Source organism: Tachyglossus aculeatus, chromosome 2, assembly GCF_015852505.1.
Source record: "Tachyglossus aculeatus isolate mTacAcu1 chromosome 2, mTacAcu1.pri, whole genome shotgun sequence".
NCBI classification, from domain to species: Eukaryota; Metazoa; Chordata; class Mammalia; order Monotremata; family Tachyglossidae; genus Tachyglossus; species Tachyglossus aculeatus.
Genome location: NC_052067.1, coordinates 164318694 through 164341714, shown reverse-complemented (window position 1 = coordinate 164341714; position 23021 = coordinate 164318694). Strand labels below are relative to the sequence as shown.

At 46.0% G+C, this 23021-nt stretch overlaps 1 protein-coding gene across 1 annotated transcript; it reads left to right on the top strand.

Moving 5' to 3' along the window:
• Nucleotides 1-685: 685 nt before the first annotated feature.
• MED21 (mediator complex subunit 21) lies at nt 686-22152 on the top strand. Its single transcript, XM_038770156.1, has 4 exons — nt 686-866; nt 9519-9633; nt 10620-10720; nt 21790-22152. Exons 1-4 carry the CDS (start codon nt 774-776, stop codon nt 21964-21966), a joined length of 486 nt encoding a protein of 161 aa, XP_038626084.1. The 5' UTR covers nt 686-773; the 3' UTR covers nt 21967-22152.
• The last annotated feature ends 869 nt before the right edge of the window (nt 22153-23021 follow it).

Genomic DNA, 23021 nt, shown 5'->3' with positions numbered 1-23021 from the left:
GGCGACCGCCGGAAGTGCCGCCCGGGGGAGAGCGGGACAAGATGGCGGATCGCCTCACGCAGCTGCCTCCTTCCAAGAACGAGCCGTCCGATTGGCCCTAAGGGCCCCCTTAACCGACCAATGGGAGGAGGCGGCTGCCGGCAGTGCCGCCCGGAGGGGAAGCGAGACAAGATGGCGGATTCCCTCACGCAGCTGCCCCCTGCCAAGAACGAGCCGTCCGATTGGTCCTAGGGGCCCCCCTAACCGACCAATGGGAGGAGGCGGCTGCCGGCAGTGCCCCCCGGAGGGGAAGCGAGACAAGATGGCGGATTCCCTCACGCAGCTGCCCCCCCTGCCAAGAACGAGCCGTCCGATTGGTCCTAGGGGCCCCCCTAACCGACCAATGGGAGGAGGCGGCTGCCGGCAGTGCCGCCCGGAGGGGAAGCGAGACAAGATGGCGGATTCCCTCACGCAGCTGCCCCCCTGCCAAGAACGAGCCGTCCGATTGGTCCTAGGGGCCCCCCTAACCGACCAATGGGAGGAGGCGGCTGCCGGCAGTGCCGCCCGGAGAGGGAGCGGGACAAGATGGCGGATCGCCTCACGCATCCGCCCCTTGCCAAGAAGGCGCCGTCCGATTGGTCCTAGGGGCCCCCCCAACCGACCAATGGGAGGAGGAGACCGCCGGAAGTGCCGTCCGGAGCGGGAGCGGGACAACATGGCGGATCACCTCAGGCAGCTGCCTCCTTCCAAGAACGAGCCGTCCGATTGGTCCTAGGGGCCCCGCTAACCGGCCAATGGGAGGAGGAGACCGCCGGAAGTGCCGCCCGGAGGGGGAGGGGGGCAAGATGGCGGATCGCCTCACGCAGCTGCAGGACGCCGTCAACTCGGTGAGGGGAGCCCCGCCCATCGAATCGCCGCTTCCCCACAACAGCAACGACAATAATAATAATAATAATTGTTATCATTAATTATTATTATTAACAATACCACTAACGATTGTTATTAGCATTAATACTAATAATCAATCATCTGTGCCATTTAGTAAGCGCACAGGCCCGGCCCTAGTCATTCATTCATTCAGTGGTATTTACTGAGCGCTTCCTGTGTGCAGAGCACTGTACTAAGCGCTTGGGAAGGACAAGTTGGCAACATACAGAGATGGTCCCTACCCAACAACGGGCCCACAGTCTCAGCCTCCCATTTAAAGACAATAATAATTAATCATAAGAATGATGGCGTTTGTGGGGCGCTTACTATACTACCACTAATGAGGGTATTTGTTAGGCGCTTACTATGCGCCCAGCACTGTAAGAATAATAATAATAATAATGAGGGTATTTGTTGAGCGCTTACTATGTGCCCAGCACTGTTCTGAGCGCTGGGGGAGATGCAAGGTGATAAGAATAATAATGATAATAATAATAATAATGATGGCATTTATTAAGCGCTTACTATGTGCAGAGCACTGTTCTAAGCGCTGAATGATGATGGCAATTGTTGAGCGCTTACTATGTGCCCAGCACTGTTCTGAGCGCTGGGGGAGGTGCAAGGTGATAATAATAATAGTAATAGCATTTATTAAGCACTTACTATGTGCAAAGCACTGTTCTAAGCACTGAATGATGATGGCATTTGTTGAGCGCTTACTGTGTGCCCAGCACTGTTCTAAGCACCGGGGGAGATGCAAGGTAATAATAATGATGAGGGTATTTGCTGAGCGCTTACTATGTGCCCAGCACTGTTCTAAGCGCTGGGGGAGATACAAAGTAATAATAATAATGAGGGTATTTGCTGAGTGCTTACTATGTGCCCAGAACTGTTCTAAGCGCTGGGGGAGATACAAGGTAATAATGATAACAATGGTATTTGCTGAGCGCTTACTATGTGCCCAGCACTGGTGTAAGCGCTGGGGGAGATACAAGGGAATAATGATAATAATGGTATTTGTTGAGCGCTTACTTTGTGCCCAGCACTGGTCTAAGCGCTGGGGGAGATACAAGGTAATAATTATAATAATGGTATTTGTTGAGCGCTTACTTTGTGCCCAGCACTGGTCTAAGCGCTGGGGAGATACAAGGGAATAATGATAATAATGGTATTTGTTGAGCGCTTACTTTGTGCCCAGTACTGGTCTAAGCGCTGGGGGAGATACAAGGGAATAATGATAATAATGGTATTTGTTGAGCGCTTACTTTGTGCCCAGTACTGGTCTAAGCGCTGGGGGAGATACAAGGTAATAATGATAATAATGGTATTTGTTGAGCGCTTACTTTGTGCCCAGCACTGGTCTAAGCGCTGGGGGAGATACAAGGTAATAATGATAATAATGGTATTTGTTGAGCGCTTACTTTGTGCCCAGCACTGGTCTAAGCGCTGGGGAGATACAAGGGAATAATGATAATAATGGTATTTGTTGAGCGCTTACTTTGTGCCCAGTACTGGTCTAAGCGCTGGGGAGATACAAGGTAATAATGATAATAATGGTATTTGTTGGGCGCTTACTTTGTGCCCAGTACTGGTTTAAGCGCTGGGGGAGATACAAGGGAATAATGATAATAATGGTATTTGTTGAGCGCTTACTTTGTGCCCAGTACTGGTTTAAGCGCTGGGGGAGATACAAGGGAATAATGATAATAATGGTATTTGTTGAGCGCTTACTTTGTGCCCAGCACTGGTCTAAGCGCTGGGGAGATACAAGGTAATAATGATAATAATGGTATTTGTTGGGCGCTTACTTTGTGCCCAGTACTGGTTTAAGCGCTGGGGGAGATACAAGGGAATAATGATAATAATGGTATTTGTTGAGCGCTTACTTTGTGCCCAGCACTGGTCTAAGCGCTGGGGAGATACAAGGTAATAATGATAATAATGGTATTTGTTGGGTGCTTACTTTGTGCCCAGTACTGGTTTAAGCGCTGGGGGAGATACAAGGGAATAATGATAATAATGGTATTTGTTGAGCGCTTCTATGTACAAAGCACTGTCCTAAGCGCTGGGGGAGATACGAGGTGATCGGGTTGTCCCACAGGGGGCTTACAGTCTTCATCCCCATTTTACAGATGAGGTCACTGAGGCCTAGAGAATCAATCAATCGTATTTATTGAGCGCTTACTGTGTGCAGAGCACTGTACTAAGCGCTTGGGAAGTCCAAGTTGGCAACATAGAGAGACGGTCCCTACCCAACAGTGGGCGTGTGAAGTGACTTTCCCAAAGTCCCACAGCCGGGATTTGAACCCATGACCTCCGACTCCAATGCCCGTGCTCTTTCCGCCGAGCCACGCTGCTCCTCACGTCTGCTGTGTGACTTTGGGCAGGTCACTTCACTTCTCTGTGCCTCAGTTCCCTCATCTGTAAAATGGGGGAGTAAGACCGTGAGCCCCACCTGATCACCCGGTGTCCTCCCCAGCGCTTAGAACAGAGCTTGGCACATAGTACTTACTAAATGCCATTATTATTATTTGGCGCTTACTATGTGCCAAGCACTGTGCTGACAGCTAGGGGAGATACAAGGTAATAATAATGATAATGACAGTATTTGTGGAGCGCTATGTGCTAAGCACTGGTCGAAGCACTGGGGGAGGTACGAGGAAATAATAATAAAAATGATGGTATTTGTTGAACACTTACTATGTGCCCAGCACTGTTCTAAGCACTGGGGGAGATACAAGGTAATAATAATAATAATGGTATTTGTTGAGTGCTTACTATGTGCCCAGCACTGTTCTAAGCACTGGGGGAGATACAAGGTAATAATAATAATGATAATAATGGTATTTGTTGAGTGCTTACTATGTGCCCAGCACTGTTCTAAGCACTGGGGGAGATGCAAGGTAATAATAATAATAATGGTATTTGTTGAGTGCTTACTATGTGCCCAGCACTGGTCTAAGCACTGGGGGAGATACAAGGTAATAATAATAATACTAATAATAATGGTATTTGTTGAGTGCTTACTATGTGCCCAGCACTGTTCTAAGCACTGGGGGAGATGCAAGGTAATAATAATAATAATGGTATTTGTTGAGTGCTTACTATGTGCCCAGCACTGGTCTAAGCACTGGGGGAGATACAAGGTAATAATAATAATTATAATAATGGTATTTGTTGAGTGCTTACTATGTGCCCAGCACTGTTCTAAGCACTGGGGGAGATGCAAGGTAATAATAATAATAATGGTATTTGTTGAGTGCTTACTATGTGCCCAGCACTGGTCTAAGCACTGGGGGAGATACGAGATAATAATAATAATAATAATGGCATTTGTTAGGCACTTACTGTATGCCAAGCACTGTTCTAAGCGCTAGGGAGGATACAAGGTGATCAGGTTGTCCCACATGGGGCTCCCAGTCTCCATTCCCATTTCACAGATGAGGTAAACGAGGCACAGAGAAGCCAAGTGACTTGCCCAAGGTCCCACAGCTGGCAGTTGGCGGAGCCGGGATTCGAACTCACCATCTCTTGACTCCCAAGCCCCGGCTCTTTCCATTGAGCCACGCTGCTTCTCTAATAATAACAGTTAGGGTATTTGTTGAGCGCTTCCTATGTGCCCAGCACTGTTCTAAACGCTGAGGGAGATACAGAGGTAATAGTGATAATAATAATAATGGCATTTATTAAGCGCTTACTATGTGCAAAGCACTGTTCTAAGCGCTGGGGAAGTTACAAGGTGATCAGGTTGTCCCACGGGGGGCTCCCAGTCTTCATCCCCATTTTACAGATGAGGGAACTGAGGCCCAGAGAAGTGAAGTGACTTGCCCAAAGTCACCCAGCTGACAAGTGGCGGAGCCGGGATTTGAACCCGTGACCTCTGACTCCAAAGCCCGGGCTCTTTTCCACTGAGCCACGCTGCTTCTCCATAATAATGATGGTGGTATTTGTTGAGCACTTACTATGTGCCCAGCACTGGTCTAAGCGTTGGAGGAGATAAAAGAAAAGATAAAATTTATTTATTTTATTTGTACATATCTATTCTATTTTGTTTTGTTAGTATGTTTGGTTTTGTTGTCTGTCTCCCCCTTCTAGACTGTGAGCCCACTGTGGGTAGGGACTGTCTCTAGATGTTGCCAACTTGGACTTCCTAAGCGCTTAGTGCAGTGCTCTGCACACAGTAAGCGCTCAATAAATAGGATTGATTGATTCTGCCAGCACACTCACATGGTGGGCGCTTGATAGTGCCATTATTATCACGATGTAACCTCCCAAGTGCTTAAAACAGTGCTTTGCACATAGCGCTTAATAAATGCCATTATTATCATTGTTATTATCACCTTGTAACCTCCCCAGTGCTTAGAGCAGTGCTTTGCACATAGTAAGTGCTTAATAAATGCCATTATTATTCTTCCTATTATTATCACCAAGTAACCCCCCTGTGCTTAGAACAGTGCTTTGCACATAGTAAGTGCTTAATAAATGCCATTATTATTATTATTATTATTATCACCTTGTAACCTCCCCAGTGCTTAGAGCAGTGCTTTGCACATAGTATGCGCTTAATAAATGCCATTATTATTATTTTCACCTTGTAACCTCCCAAGTGCTTAGAACAGTGCTTTGCACATAGTAAGCACTTAATAAATGCCATTATTATTATTATTGTTATCACCTTGTAACCTCCCCAGCGCTTAGAGCAGTGCTTTGCACATAGTAAGTGCTTAATAAATGCCATTATTATTATTATCATTATCACCTTGTAACCTCCCCAGCGCTTAGATCAGTGCTTTGCACATAGTATGCGCTTAATAAATGCCATTATTATTATTATCACCTTGTAACCTCCCCAGCGCTTAGAACAGTGCTTTGCACATAGTAAGTGCTTAATAAATGCCATTATTATTATTATTATTATTATTATTATTATCACCTTGTAACCTCCCCAGTGCTTAGAACAGTGCTTTGCACATAGTATGCGCTTAATAAATGCCATTATTATTATTATCACCTTGTAACCTCCCAAGTGCTTAGAACAGTGCTTTGCACATAGTAAGCACTTAATAAATGCCATTATTATTATTATTATTATCACCTTGTAACCTCCCCAGCACTTAGAGCAGTGCTTTGCACATAGTAAGTGCTTAATAAATGCCATTATTATTATTATCATTATCACCTTGTAACCTCCCCAGCGCTTAGATCAGTGCTTTGCACATAGTATGCGCTTAATAAATGCCATTATTATTATTATCACCTTGTAACCTCCCCAGCGCTTAGAACAGTGCTTTGCACATAGTAAGTGCTTAATAAATGCCATTATTATTATTATTATTATCACCTTGTAACCTCCCCAGTGCTTAGAACAGTGCTTTGCACATAGTATGCGCTTAATAAATGCCATTATTATTATTATCACCTTGTAACCTCCCCAGTGCTTAGAACAGTGCTTTGCACATAGTAAGCACTTAATAAATGCCATTATTATTATTATTATTATCACCTTGTAACCTCCCCAGCGCTTAGAGCAGTGCTTTGCACATAGTAAGTGCTTAATAAATGCCATTATTATTATTATCATTATCACCTTGTAACCTCCCCAGCGCTTAGATCAGTGCTTTGCACATAGTATGCGCTTAATAAATGCCATTATTATTATTATCACCTTGTAACCTCCCCAGCGCTTAGAACAGTGCTTTGCACATAGTAAGTGCTTAATAAATGCCATTATTATTATTATTATTATTATCACCTTGTAACCTCCCCAGTGCTTAGAACAGTGCTTTGCACATAGTATGCGCTTAATAAATGCCATTATTATTATTATTATTATTATTATTATTATCACCTTGTAACCTCCCCAGTGCTTAGAACAGTGCTTTGCACATAGTATGCGCTTAATAAATGCCATTATTATTATTATCACCTTGTAACCTCCCAAGTGCTTAGAACAGTGCTTTGCACATAGCAAGCACTTAATAAATGCCATTATTATTATTATTATTATCACCTTGTAACCTCCCCAGCGCTTAGAGCAGCGCTTTGCACATAGTAAGTGCTTAATAAATGCCATTATTATTATTATCATTATCACCTTGTAACCTCCCCAACGCTTAGATCAGTGCTTTGCACATAGTATGCGCTTAATAAATGACATTATTATTATTATCACCTTGTAACCTCCCCAGTGCTTAGAACAGTGCTTTGCACATAGTATGCGCTTAATAAATGCCATTATTGTTATTATCACCTTGTAACCTCCCAAGTGCTTAGAACAGTGCTTTGCACACAGTAAGCGCTTAATAATAATAATTATAATAATAATGGCATTTATTAAGCACTTACTATGTGCAAAACACTGTTCTAAGCGCTGGGGAGGTTTCAAGGCAATCCGGCTGTCCCACGGGGGGCTCACACTCTTAATCCCCATTTTACAGATGAGGGAACTGAGGCCCAGAGAAGTGAAGTGACTTGCCCCAAGTCACACAGCTGACAATTGGCGGAGCCGGGATTTGAACCCATGACCTCTGACTCCAAAGCCCGGGCTCTTTCCATTGAGCCACCCTGCTTCTTATAATAATAATATAATAATTATATAACCACGAGTATATTAATATATAATTATTAACAATCAATTATAATTTTATGATTATATATTGATAATATAGTTATTATAATAATATTATATTATAGTAGTATTATCATTATTATCTTGTACCCTTCCCAGCGCTTAGAGCAGTGCTTTGCACATAGTAAGCGCTTAATAAATGCCATTATTATTATTATTATTATTATTATCATCATCATCATCATCATCAAGTGCTTGGCACCTAGTAAGCGCTCACCAAATGCCATTCATTCATTCATTCAGTCCTGTTTAGCGCTTACGGTGAGCAGGGCGCTGTACTAAGTGCTTGGGAAGTAGGATTCAGCAGCAAATAAAGACAGTCCCTGCCCACAGGAGGCTCACAGTCTAGAAGAAATTGCTGTGTGTGTATGTGCGCGCGCGTTTCTCTCTTCTTGGAGAAGCAGCGCGGCTCAGTGGGAAAGAGCCCGGGCTTTGGAGTCCGAGGTCACGGGTTCAAATCCCGGCTCCGCCCCTTGTCAGCTGGGTGACTGGGGGCAAGTCACTTCAGTTCTCTGGGCCTCAGTTCCCTCATCTGTCAAATGGGGATGAATCCATCAATCAATCAGTCGTATTTATTGAGCGCTTACTGTGTGCAGAGCACTGTACTAAGCGCTTGGGAAGTACAAGCTGGCAACGTATAGAGTCCGAGGTCATGGGTTCAAATCCCGACTCCGCCCCTTGTCAGCTGGGTGACTTGGGGCAAGTCACTTCACTTCTCTGGGCCTCAGTTCCCTCATCTGTCAAATGGGGATGAATCAATCAATCAACCGATCGTATTGAGCGCTTACTGTGTGCAGAGCACTGTACTAAGCGCTTGGGAAGTACAAGCTGGCAACGTATAGAGTCCGAGGTCATGGGTTCAAATCCCGACTCCGCCCCTTGTCAGCTGGGTGACTTGGGGCAAGTCACTTCACTTCTCTGGTCCTCAGTTCCCTCATCTGTCAAATGGGGATGAATCCATCAATCAATCAATCGTATTTATTGAGCGCTTACTGTGTGCAGAGCACTGTACTAAGCGCTTGGGAAATACAAGCTGGCAACGCATAGAGTCCGAGGTCATGGGTTCAAATCCCGGCTCCGCCCCTTGCCAGCTGTGTGACTTTGGGCAAGTCACTTCACTTCTCTGGGCCTCAGTTCCCTCATCTGTCAAATGGGGATGAATCAATCAATCAACCGATCGTATTGAGCGCTTCCTGTGTGCAGAGCACTATACTAAGCGCTTGGGAAGTACAAGCTGGCAACATATAGAGACAGTCCCCAACCAACAGTGGGCTCACAGTCTAGAAGATAATGATGGCATTTGTTAAGCGCTTACTATGTGCGGAGCACTGTCCTAAGCACTGGGGGGAGATGCAAGGTGATCAAGTTGTCCCACGTGGGGCTCACAGTCTTCATCCCCATTTTCCAGATGAGGTCACTGAGGCTCAGAGAAGTTAAGTGACTTGCCCAAGGTCACACAGCATCATCATCATCATCATCAATTGTATTGAGCGCTTACTATGTGCAGAGCACTGTACTAAGCGCTTGGGAAGTACAAATTGGCAACATCTAGAGACAGTCCCTACCCAACAGTGGGCTCACAGTCTAAAAGGGGGAGACAGAGAACAAAACCAAACATACTCACAAAATAAAAGCAGACAGGTGGCGGATCTGGGATTCGAACCCGTGACCTCTGGCTCCAAAGCCCGGGCTCTTTCCACTGAGCCACGCTGTGTAATATACGATTGAATGAATGAGTGAATCCCACACGTTCATTCATTCATTCAATCGTATTTATTGAGCGCTTACTGTGTGCAGAGCACCGCACTAAGCGCTTGGGAAGGCCAAGTTGGCAACATAGAGAGACGGTCCCTACCCTGCAGACTGTGAGCCCCCCCGTGGGACAACCTCATGACCTTGCATCCCCCCCAGCTCTTAGAACAGTGCTTTGCACATAGTAAGCGCTTAATAAATGCCATCATTATTGTTATTATTATTATTCCAGCTGGCCGATCAGTTTTGTAACGCCATCGGCGTCCTGCAGCAGTGCGGCCCTCCCGCCTCCTTCAGCAACATTCAGACGGCCATTAACAAAGATCAGCCCGCGAACCCCACCGAAGGTACGTGGCCCGCTCCGTCTAAGAGAAAACCATCATCAATCGTACTTATTGAGCGCTTACTACGTGCAGGGCACTGTACTAAGCGCTTGGGAAGTACAAGTTGGCAACATATAGAGACAGTCCCTACCCAGCAGTGGGCTCACAGTCTAAAAGACCAGTCCGGTTGACGTCTCCCACTAGCCTCCCCCGGGGCCGAGATCGAGGCGCCCACCAGCTCTGTCGTACGGCAAGAATTATAATAACAATAATAATAATAATGATGATGGCACTAAGCGCTTAATATGTGCAAAGCACTGTTCTAAGCGCTGGGGAATTTGCAAGGTGATCAGGTTGTCCCACGGGGGGCTCACAAACCTTCATCCCCATTTTACAGAGGAGGTAACTAAGGCCCAGAGAAATGAAGGGCACATAGTATCATCATCATCATCATCATCAATCGTATTTATTGAGCGCTTACTATGTGCAGAGCACTGTACTAAGCGCTTGGGAAGTACAAATTGGCAGCATATAGAGACAGTCCCTACCCAACAGTGGGCTCACAGTCTAGAAGGCGGAGACAGAGAACAACACCAAACATACTAACAAAATAAAATAAATAGATAGGTACAAGTAAAATAAATAAATAGTATGCGCTTAATCAATGCCATTATTACTATTATTATCCAAATTAACAAAATAAAATAGAATAATATTTATTTATTTTACTTGTACCTGTCTATTCTATTTATTTTATTTTGTTAATATGTTTGGTTTTGTTCTCTGTCTTCCCCTTCTAGACTGTGAGCCCGCTGTTGGGTAAGGACCGTCTCTAGATGTTGCCAACTTGTCCTTCCCAAGCGTTTAGTACAGTGCTCTGCACACGGTAAGCGCTCAATAAATACGATTGAATGAATGGATGAATAAATGCTATCATTATGATTATTAAGCGCCCAATAAATGATTGAATGAAGGGTGTGACTCCTGCCCAATTTAACGCCTCTCCCTAGAATACGCCCAGCTCTTTGCAGCCCTGATTGCGCGAACGGCTAAGGACATCGACGTGTTGATCGACTCATTGCCCAGCGAAGAATCGACAGCAGCTTTGCAGGTAAGGCTATTTCCTAGCGGGCGGACATTCCAGGCAGAGAAATTTGGACCTTAATGATTATTATTTTTTTAATGGCATTTGTTAAGCGCTTACCATGTGCCCGGCACCGTTCTAAACTCTGGGGTAGATACAAGCTAATCGGGTTGAACGTAGTTCCTGTCCCACAGAGGGTTCACAGTCTTAATCCCCATTTTATGGATGAGGGAATTGAGACCCAGAGAAGTGACTTGCTCAGGGTCACCCAACAGAGAAGTGGCGGGGCCGGGATTAGACAGTAAGCGCTCAATAAATACGATTGAATGCATGAATTAGAACCCAGGCCCGGGCTCTACCTACTAGGCTACTCTGCTTCTGAGCTGAGGCTGAGCTGTGATGGAGACAGTGGCAGCCACTCCCATCATCATCATCTTCAATCGTATTTATTGAGCGCTTACTGTGTGCAGAGCACTGTACTAAGCGCTTGGGAAGTGCAAGTTGGCAACATATAGAGACAGTCCCTACCCAACAGTGGGTACAGATTTATTACCCTATTTATTTTACTGGTACTTATTTACTATTCTATTTATGTTGTTAATGATGTGCATCTAGCTTTATTTCTATTTATTCTGATGACTTGACACCTGTCCGCATGTTTTGTTTGGTTGTCTGTCTCCCCCTTCTCGACTGTGAGCCTGTCATTGGGTAGGGACCGTCTCTATATGTTGCCGACTTGTACTCCCCAAGCGCTCAGTACAGTGCTCTGCACACAGTAAGTGCTCAATAAATACGATTGAAGGAATGAATTGGATTGGGAGGGGTGAAGCAGTTTGCTTTCATGCCCGGATTTTTCTATCGTACCAGCTAAAACACAGTTTTTTTCCTTTATGGCATTTGTTGAGTGGTTGATACGGGTCAAACTCTGTTTTAAGCTCCAGGGGAGATACAGATGAATCAATCAATCGTATTTATTGAGCGCTTACTGTGTGCAGAGCACTGGACTAAGCGCTTGGGAAGTCCAAGTTGGCAACATCTAGAAACAGTCCCTACCCAACGGTGGGCTCACAGTCTAAAAGGGGGAGACGGAGAACAAAACCAAACATATTAACGAAATAAAATAAATAGAATATAAAATAAGTAGAATAGATGAACTAGTCCAGACTCAGTCCCTGCCCCGCCAGAGGCTCACAGTCTAAGTAGGAGGGGAAAAAAGGAGAACTGAGGCACAGAGAAGCAAAGGGACTTGACTAAGGTCGCACAGAAGACACGTGGTGGAGCCGGGATAATATCATCCCGACTTTGTTCGCTTCAAGTTTACCCTTGCTTGCTTTAACTCTCTGCCTTCTCCTCTGCCCGGCAAAACTATTTCTCTTATTGGCATCCTTGCCCATCACCCTCGCCAGTTGTTTCGGACATTTAACTCCCCCTTGGGCCCCCCATCCCACCACCTCCTCCATCCCTTGATGTCACCCGTCGCCCGGGGATGAGCTCGTTCGGTAATCGGCGTGGCGATAGCGAGAGAGAGAGGCCCGGGATGGAAAGCCTGAGTTTTATATAAAATTTATTCCGCGAGGCGATTTGAATTTTTTAATCGTTCAGGCGCAATGAATTGAACTTCCCTTTCGGGAGGAATGTGATTAATTAGTAATATTAGAGCGTTCCTGACCAGAGGAACACACTCATACGTTAATTGCGCTTGGCAGATCGTACGTTAATGGCGCTTGGCAGAACCCCCGGTCCCACCCAGGTGGAATTCCCTTGCAGTTTGTGTGCAGATTCATTCATTTATTCATTCGTTCATTTAATTGTGCTTATTGAGCGCTTACCGTGTGCAGAGCACTGGACTAAGCGCTCGGGAAGGCCAAGTGGGCGACATATAGAGCCGGTCCCTACCCAACAACAGGATCAAGCTCTTAGTACAGTGCTCTGCACACAGTAAGCGCTCCATAAATACGATTGATTGATTGATTGATAGAAGGGGGAGACAGGCAACAAAACAAAACCTGTGGACAGGTGTCAAGTCGTCAGAATAAACAGAATGAAAGCTAAATGCACATCATTTACAAAATAAATAGAATAGTAAATACGTACAAGTAAAATAAATAGAGCGATCTGTACCAACGGGGCAGCTAGCTCCCACCCATGCACACTTCCCACTCGGGAGGAATCCACTTGATTGACACCCCAGTGGGGAAGCCACGAGGATTTTCCACTTGGAAGGAATCCATTCATTCATTCATTTATTCATTCGTTCATTTAATTGTGCTTATTGAGCGCTCACCGTGTGCAGAGCACTGGACTAAGCGCTTGGGAAGTCCAAGTTGGCGACATATAGAGCCGGTCCCTACCCAACAACGGGATCAAGCTCTTAGTACAGTGCTCTGCACACAGTAAGCGCTCCATAAATACGATTGATTGATTGATTGATAGAAGGGGGAGACAGGCAACAAAACAAAACCTGTGGACAGGTGTCAAGTCGTCAGAATAAACAGAATGAAAGCTAAATGCACATCATTTACAAAATAAATAGAATAGTAAATACGTACAAGTAAAATAAATAGAGCGATCTGTACCAATGGGGCACCCATGCACACTTCCCACGTGGGAGGAATCCACTTGATTGACACCCCTGTGGGGAAGCCATGAGGATTTTCCACTTGGAAGGAATCATCAATCATCATCATCATCATCAATCGTATTTATTGAGCGCTCACTGTGCGCAGAGCACTGTACTAAGCGCTTGGGAAGTACAAATTGGCAACATCTAGAGACAGTCCCTACCCAACAGTGGGCTCACAGTCTAAAAGGGGGACACCAAACCAAACATACTAACAAAATAAAATAAATAAATAAAATGAATGGAAGGAATCCATTCATTCATTCTGTATCCATTGCGAAGCTCCCGTTTTCCAGCCCCACGAGCGTCCAGCGGGATGGGACGGTCCCCAATCCCACAGCTCCTCACTTGGGCAGGCAGAGTGGGCTTCTCACGCTCTGGACGGATTCGCCTTGCAGCCGTCTGCTGCAAGTCTCCATCCTCCGCGTAGAGGATCAGAGGCCGCGTAGAGGATCAGAGGCCGCCGCCGATATTTATCACCTGTGCCCCAGTCCATTCCAGCTTCCGGCCTCAGTTTACCCAGTCTCTGCCCTCCCCCCTCCTCCGTACCTAATTTGATTGGCGCGGGGGCGAGGGACACCTTCTCTATTCCCGGCCTGGGCTGTCAATCCGGCAGTTTTGGTTGCGGGGGGCGGCATCCCACCCTCACTTCCAAGTTCCGCCTGCTGGCTCAGGTGGTCACGAGATAATCAATCAATCAATCAAATTTATTGAGCGCTTACTGTGTGCAGAGCACTGTACTAAGCGCTTGGGAAGTCCAAGTTGGCAACATATAGAGACGGTCCCTACCCAACAGTGGGCTCACAGTCTAGAAGGGGGAGACAGTCATCGACCCCCTGCCCACGTCATCCCCCGGGCCTGGAATGCCCCCAATCCCTCTGCCCATCCACCAAGCTCGCTCTCTTCCTCCCTTCAAGGCCCTGCTGAGAGCTCACCTCCCCCAGGAGGCCTTCCCAGACTGAGCCCCTTCCTTCCTCTCCCCCTCGTCCCCCTCTCCATCCCCCCCATCTTACCTCCTTCCCTTCCCCACAGCACCTGTATATATGTGTATATGTTTGTACATATTTTTTACTCTATTTATTTATTTTATTTGTACATATCTATTCTATTTATTTTATTTTGTTAGTATGTTTGATTTTGTTCTCTGTCTCCCCCTTCTAGACTGTGAGCCCACTGTTGGGTAGGGTCTGTCTCTCTATGTTGCCAATTTGTACTTCCCAAGCGCTTAGTCCGGTGCTCTGCACATAGTAAGTGCTCAATAAATACGATTGATGATGATGACAGAACAAAACCAAACATACTAACAAAATATAATAAATAGAATAGATATGTACAAGGCAAATAAATAGAGATAGCATTTGACCTTGAGATGGCCAGTATGCCAGGGTCACCTTGGGTCCCTCTCCCCCTCGTCCCCCTCTCCATCCCCCCATCTTCCCTCCTTCCCTTCCCCACAGCACCTGTATATATGTATATATGGTTGCACATATTTATTACTCTATTTATTTATTTATTTTACTTGTACATTTCTATCCTATCTATTTTATTTTGTTGGTATGTTTGGTTCTGTTCTCTGTCTCCCCCTTTTAGACTGTGAGCCCACTGTTGGGTAGGGACTGTCTCTATGTGTTGCCAATTTGTACTTCCCAAGCGCTTAGTACAGTGCTGTGCACATAGTAAGTGCTCAATAAATACGATTGATTGATTGATTGATTGACAGCTGGCCACTTCATTAGCAAACTCGACGCTCCCTAAAATCGCCCCTGCCCCTCCTCGGTCCCTTCCCGCTCCGGCCCCCTCTTCCACTGTCCCATCCTTCCCAGCAGTTTCCCTAGAGGAGCTCCCCTGCCTCCTTTCAATCAATCAATCAATCAATCAATCAATCAATCGTATTTATTGAGCGCTTACTATGTGCAGAGCACTGTACTAAGCGCTTGGGAAGTACAAGATGCCACCCCCTCCACCTGGGCATCGGACCCCATCCCTTCGTACCTTTATCTTTCCCCTCCCGCGGGCTTTGGAGCCGGGGGTCATGGGTTCAAAGCCCGGCTCCGCCACTTGTCAGCTGGGTGACTTTGGGCAAGTCACTTCTCTGGGCCTCAGTTCCCTCATCTGTAAAGGGGGGATGAGGACTGTGAGCCCCCCGCGGGACAACCCGATCACCATGTAACCTCCCCAGCGCTTAGAACAGTGCTTTGCACATAGTAAGCGCTTAACAAATGCCATCATTATTATTATTATTCTCTGTGCCTCAGTTCCCTCATCTGTAAAATGGGGATGATGACTATGAGCCCCCCATGGGACAACCTGATCACCATGTAATCTCCCCAGCACTTAGAACAGTGCTTTGCACATAGTAAGCGCTTAACAAATGCCATCATTATTATTATTATTCTCTGTGCCTCGGTTCCCTCATCTGTAAAATGGGGATGATGACTATGAGCCCCCCATGGGACAACCTGATCACCATGTAATCTCCCCAGCGCTTAGAACAGTGCTTTGCACATAGTAAGCGCTTAACAAATGCCATCATTATTATTATTATTCTCTGTGCCTCAGTTCCCTCATCTGTAAAATGGAGATGAAGACTGAACCCCCTGTGGGACAACCTGATCACCTTGTAACCTCCCCAGCGCTTAGAACAGTGCTTTGCACATAGTAAGCGCTTAACAAATACCATTATTATTATAGTTATTCTCTGTGCCTCAGTTCCCTCATCTGTAAAATGGGGATGAAGACTGAGAGCCCCCCGGGGACAACCTGATCACCTTGTATCCTCCCCAGCGCTTAGAACAGTGCTTTGCACATAGTAAGCTCTTAACAAATACTATTATTATTATTATTATTATTATTATTATTTTTATTATTATTCCCCCTCTAGATGTAAGCTTGTTGTGGGCAGGGGACATGTCTGTCAACTCTGGTATGTTGTCTTCTCCCAAGCACTTAGTACAGTGCTCTGCACACTGCATATAAATAAATACATAAAAATATATCAATATATAATATATAAAAAATGAAAATATAAATAAATAAATTATATATAAGTACATCAATGCATATAAATAAATAAATAAAGCACTCAATAAATACCATTGATTATGGCCCTATTCGAATCCCAGCTCCGCCACCTGTCTGCTATGTGACCTTGGGCAAGTCACTTAACTTCTCGGAGCCTCAGTTCCCTCATCTGTAAAATGGGGATGACGACTGTGAGCCCCATGCGGGGCAACCTGATCACCTTGTATCCCCTCAGCGCTTAGAGCAGTGCTTTGCACATAGTAGGCGCTTAACAAATGCCATTATTATTATTATTATTTGTTTATATTAATGTCTGTCCCCCCCACAGACTGTAAGATCGTTGCCTGGCTACCAACTCTGTTATATTGTACTCTCCCAAGCGCTTAGTACAGTGCTTTGCACATAGTAAGCGCTTAATCAATGCCATGGTTATTATAGTACCGAGAAACAGCCCGGCCCAGCGGGTAGAGCCCGGGCTTGGGAGTCAGAAGGATCTGGATTCTAATCCCGGCTCTGCCGCTCGTCTGCTCTGTGTCCTTGGGCAAGTCCCTTAACTGGTCTGTGCCTCAGTTCCCTCCTCCGTATAATAGGATTAAGACCGTGAGCCCTATGTGCGACAGGGACTGTGTCCAGATGGTCTTCTATCTACTCCAGTGCTTAGAATAATAATAATAATAATAATAATAATAATAATGATAATGATGGCATTTATTAAGCGCTTACTACGTGCAGAGCACTGTTCTAAGCGCCGGGGAGGTTACAGGGTGATCAGGTTGTCCCACGGGGGGCTCACAGTCTTCATCCCCATTTTACGGATGAGGTGACTGAGGCCCAGAGAAGTGAAGTGACTTGCCCATAGTCACACAGCTGACAATGATAATAATAATAATAATAATAATAATGGCATTTATTAAGCGCTTACTATGTACAAAGCACTGTTCTAAGCACCAGGGAGGTTACAGGGTGATCAGGTTATCCCATGGGGGGCTCACAGTCTTCATCCCCATTTTACAGATGAGGTGACTGAGGCCCAGAGGAGTGAAGTGACTTGCCCATAGTCACACAGCTGACAATAATAATAATAATAATAATAATAATAATAATAATGGCATTTATTAAGCGCTTACTATGTGCAAAGCACTGTTTTAAGCACTGGGGAGGTTACACGGTGATCAGGTTGTCCCACAGGGGGCTCACAGCCTTAATCCCCATTTTACAGATGAGGGAACTGAGGCACAGAGAAGTAACTTGCCCAAAGTCACACAGCTGACAGTTGGCGGAGCCGGGATTTGAACTCACGACCTCTGACTCCAAAGCCCGGGCTCTTTCCACTGAGCCACGCTGCTTCTCAAGTGGCAGAGGCGGGATTTGAACCCATGACCTCTGACTCCAAACCCCAGGCTTTTTCCACTGAGCGATGCTGTTTCTCATAGAACAGTGCCTAGCAAGGTAGTAAGCCCTTCTAGATTCTCCCAACTTGACTGTGAGCCCGTTGTTGAGTAGGGATTTTTTTTTTTAATGGCATTTATTAAGCGCTTACTATGTGCAAAGCACTGTTCTAAGCGCTGGGGGCATACAGGGTGATCAGGTTGTCCCACGGGGGGCTCACAGTCTTCATCCCCATTTTACAGATGAGATCACCGAGGCTCAGAGAAGTTAAGTGACTTACCCAAGGTCACACAGCAGATGTGTGGCGGAGCCGGGATTCGAACCCATGACCTCTGACTCCAAAGCCCGGGCTCTCTCCACTGAGCCACGCTGGTTCTCTAAATAATAATAATAATGATGGCATTTATGAAGCACTCTCCCCCTCATCCCCCTCCCTATCCCCCCCATCTTACCTCCTTCCCTTCCCCACAGCACCTGGATATATGGATATATGTTTGTACAGATTTATTACTCTAGTTATTTATCTTACTTGTACATATCTATTCTATTTATTTTATTTTGTTAATCTGTTTGGTTTTGTTGTCCGTCTCCCCCTTCTAGACTGTGAGCCCGCTGTTGGGTAGGGACCGTCTCTATATGTTGCCAACTTGTACTTCCCAAGCGCTTAGTACAGTGCTCTGCACACAGTAAGCGCTCAATAAATGTGATTGATTGATTGATGTGCAAAGCACTGTTCTAATCGCTGGGGAGGTTACAAGGTGATCAGGTTGTCCCACGGGGGGCTCACAGTCTTCATCCCCATTTTACAGATGAGGGAACTGAGGCACAGTGAAGTGACTTGCCCAAAGTCACACAGCTGACAAGTAGCAGAGCCGGATTGTCTCTCTCTGTTGCCGACTTGGACTTCCCAAGCGCTTAGTCCAGTGCTCTGCGCACAGTAAGCGCTCAATAAATACGATTGAATGAATGAAATGCTCTGCACACAGTAAGTGCTCAATAAATACGATTGAATGAAAGAATGAATGAGCACTTAACAAATACCTTAACAGATACGGGAAGCAGCGTGGCTCAGTGGAAAGAGCCCGGGCTTTGGAGTCAGAGGCCGTGAGTTCAGATGCCGACTCCGCCACGTGTCAGCTGTGTGACTTTGGGTAAGTCACTTCACTTCTCTGGGCCTCAGTTCCCTCATCTGTAAAATGGGGATGAAGGCTGTGAGCCCCTCGTGGGACAACCTAATTACCTTGTATCTACCCCAGCGCTTAGAACAGTGCTTTGCACATAGTAAGCGCTTAAGAAATACCACTGTTATTATTATTATTATTATTATTATCATTAAATACCACAGTCGTCGTCATTGCAGTGCTCCTCAAAGAGTAAGCAGTCGATAAATTCATTCATTCATTCATTCAATTGTATTTATTGAGCGCTTCCTGTGTGCAGAGCACTGGACTAAGCGCTTGGGAAGTCCAAGTTGGCAACATCTAGAGACGGTCCCTACCCAGCAGCGGGCTCACAGTCTAGAAGGTGGGGACAGACAACAAAACCAAACATATTAACAAAATAAAAATAAATAGAATAAATATGTACAAATAAAATAAATAAATGCCAGCGATTGATCGGTTGAAACCCCGAATGCTCTCGAAAGGCTCCCGTCTCTGGCCCTGCCCTTTCTCCTCCCCCCTCCTCAAGGCCCCGGGCCCGTCCCCTTTCATTCATTCATTCATTCATTCAATCGTATTTATTGAGCGCTTCCTGTGTGCAGAGCACTGGACTAAGCGCTTGGGAAGGACAAGTCGGCAACATCTAGAGACGGTCCCTACCCAGCAGCGGGCTCACAGTCCAGAAGGGGGAGACGGACAACAAAACAGAACATATTAACACAAGAAAATAAGTAGAATAAATATGCACAAATAAAATAAATAAATAAATAAATAAATGCCAGCGATTGATCGGTTGAAACCCCGAATGCTCGAAAGGCTCCCGTCTCTGGCCCTGCCCTTTCTCCTCCCCCCTCCTCAAGGCCCCCCGGCCTGTCGGCTTTCATTCATTCATTCATCCATTCAATCGTATTTATTGAGCGCTTACTGTGTGCAGAGCACTGTAGTAAGCGCTTGGGAAGTCCAAGTTGGCAACATCTAGAGACGGTCCCTACCCAGCAGCGGGCTCACGGTCTAGAAGGGGGAGACAGACAACAAAACCAGACATATTAACAGGTGGCGGAGCCGGGATTTGAACCCATGACCTCTGACTCCAAAGCCTGGGCTCTTTCCAGTCTTTTAGACTGTGAGCCTGTTGTTGGGTAGGGACCGTCTCTATATGTTGCCAACTTGGACTTCCCAAGCGCTTAGTCCAGTGCTCTGCACACAGTAAGCGCTCAATAAATACGATTGATTCCAGAAGACCGTAAGCCCCACTCTATTTGCGCATATCTATTCTATTTATTTTATTTTGTTAATATGTTTGGTTTTGTTCTCTGTCTCCCCCTTCTAGACTGTGAGCCCACTGTTGGGTAGGGACCGGCTCTAGATGTTGCCAACTTGTACTTCCCAAGCGCTTAGTCCAGTGCTCTGCACACAGGAAGCGCTCAATAAATACCATTGAATGAATGGACTAAGCGCTTGGGAAGTCCAAGTTGGCAACATACACCTAAATGGTTTTCCTAAATGGTTTTTCATTCTCCGTCTCTTAAAGGCTGCCAGCTTGCACAAGCTGGAGGATGAGAACCACGAGGCCGCCACCTGTTTGGAAGACGTGGTCAATCAAGCAATCAGTCGTATTTATTGAGCGCTTACTGTGTGCAGAGCACTGGACTAAGCGCTTGGGAAGTCCAAGTTGGCAACATATCCCTAAATGGTTTTCCATTCTCCATTTTTTAAAGGCTGCAAGCTTGCACAAGCTGGAGGATGAGAACCACGAGGCCACCACCTGTTTGGAAGACGTGATCAATCAATCAATCAATCGTATTTATTGAGCGCTTACTGTGTGCAGAGCACTGGACTAAGCGCTTGGGAAGTCCAAGTTGGCAACATACACCTAAATGGTTTTCCTAAATGGTTTTCCGTTCTCCGTCTTTTAAAGGCTGCCAGCTTGCACAAGCTGGAGGATGAGAACCACGAGGCCGCCACCTGTTTGGAAGACGTGATCGATCAATCAATCAATCAATCGTATTTATTGAGCGCTTACTGTGTGCAGAGGACTGGACTAAGCGCTTGGGAAGTCCTAGTTGTCAACATACCCCTAAATGGTTTTCCTAAATGGTTTTCCATTCTCCGTCTCTTAAAGGCTGCCAGCTTGCACAAGCTGGAGGATGAGAACCACGAGGCCGCCACCTGTTTGGAAGACGTGGTCAATCAAGCAATCAATTGTATTTATTGAGCGCTTACTGTGTGCAGAGCACTGGACTAAGCGCTTGGGAAGTCCAAGTTGGCAACATATCCCTAAATGGTTTTCCTACATGGCTTTCCATTCTCCGTCTCTTAAAGGCTGCCAGCTTGCACAAGCTGGAGGATGAGAACCATGAGGCCGCCGTTTGGAAGACGTGGTCAATCAATCAATCAGTCGTATTTATTGAGCTCTTACTGTGTGCAGAGCACTGGACTAAGCGCTTGGGAAGTCCAAGTTGGCAACGTATCCCTAAATGGTTTTCCTAAATGGTTTTCCATTCTCCGTCTCTTAAAGGCTGCCAGCTTGCACAAGCTGGAGGATGAGAACCACGAGGCCGCCACCTGTTTGGAAGACGTGATCAATCAATCAATTGTATTTATTGAGCGCTTACTGTGTGCAGAGCACTGGACTAAGCGCTTGGGAAGTCCAAGTTGGCAACGTATCCCTAAATGGTTTTCCTAAACGGTTTTCCATTCTCCGTCTCTTAAAGGCTGCCAGCTTGCACAAGCTGGAGGATGAGAACCACGAGGCCGCCACCTGTTTGGAAGACGTGGTCAATCAATCCTATTTATTGAGCGCTTACTGTGTGCAGAGCACTGGACTAAGCGCTTGGGAAGTCCAAGTTGGCAACATATCCCTAAATGGTTTTCCTAAATGGTTTTCCGTTCTCCGTCTCTTAAAGGCCGCCAGCTTGCACAAGCTGGAGGATGAGAACCACGAGGCGGCCACCTGTTTGGAAGACGTGGTGTACCGGGGGGATCTGCTCCTGGAAAAGATCCAGAGCGCGCTGGCCGACATCGCCCAATCCCAGCTGAAGACGCGGAGCGGCCCTCACAGCCACGCCGTGCCGGACTCCTAGCCGGGGGCCACCACCGCTGGCCCCTTGAACCCTCCAAATCCGGCCTCCGACTTGGAGCGGCGGCAACCTCGGCTCCATTCCCGGGATCGGCAAGCCCCGTGACGGCCGACGGACGGATCGATCGGCTAATCCCGACGCTTCCCGGCCGTGTGGATGGAGCGGTCTTATAAAACGCAAAAAACAGTCTCGGCGTGTTGCGTCCTTGTGTTGAACTAGCTTGAACCCGTAGTTCAATCAATCAATCAATCGTATTTATTGAGCGCTTACTGTGTGCAGAGCACTGGACTAAGCGCTTGGGAAGTACAAGTTGGCAACATATAGAGACGGTCCCTACCCAACAATGGGCTCACAGTCTAGAAGGGGGAGACAACGAAACAAAACATATTAACAAAATAAAATAAATAGAATAAATATGGACAAATAAAATCAATCAATCAATCGTATTTATTGAGTGCTTACTGTGTGCAGAGCACTGGACTAAGCGCTTGGGAAGTACAAGTTGGCAACATATAGAGACGGTCCCTACCCAACAACAGACTCACAGTCTAAAAGGGGAGACAGAGAACAAAACAAAACATATTAACAAAATAAAATAAATAGAATAAATATGTACAAATAAAATCAATCAATCAATTGTATTTATTGAGCACTTTCTGTGTGCAGAGCACTGTACTAAGTGCTTGGGAAGTCCAAGTTGGCAACATCTAGAGACGGTCCCTACCCAACAATGGGCTCACAGTCTAAAAGGGGGAGACAGAACGAAACCAAACATACTAACAAAATAAAATAAATAGAATAGATATGTATAAGTAAAAGAAATAAATAAAATAAATAAATGCCATCTACGAAGCAGCATGGCTCAGTGGAAAGAGCCCGGGCTTTGGAGTCAGAGGTCAGGGGTTCAAATCCTGGCTCTGCCGATTGTCAGCTGGGTGACTTTGGGCAAGTCACTTCTCTGGGCCTCAGTTTCCTCACCTGTAAAATGGGGATTGACTGAGCCCCCCATGGGACAACCTGATTACCCTGTATCCCCCCAGCGCTTAGAATAATAACGA

Bases quoted from the DNA above. Each gene is read 5' to 3' on its own strand.
- MED21 (XM_038770156.1), top strand. From the start codon at position 774: ATGGGAGGAGGAGACCGCCGGAAGTGCCGCCCGGAGGGGGAGGGGGGC. The intron at 9,634-10,619 runs GTACGTGGCCCG...GCCTCTCCCTAG, and splicing joins GCCCGCGAACCCCACCGAAG to AATACGCCCAGCTCTTTGCA. The intron at 10,721-21,789 runs GTAAGGCTATTT...CGTCTCTTAAAG, and splicing joins AATCGACAGCAGCTTTGCAG to GCCGCCAGCTTGCACAAGCT.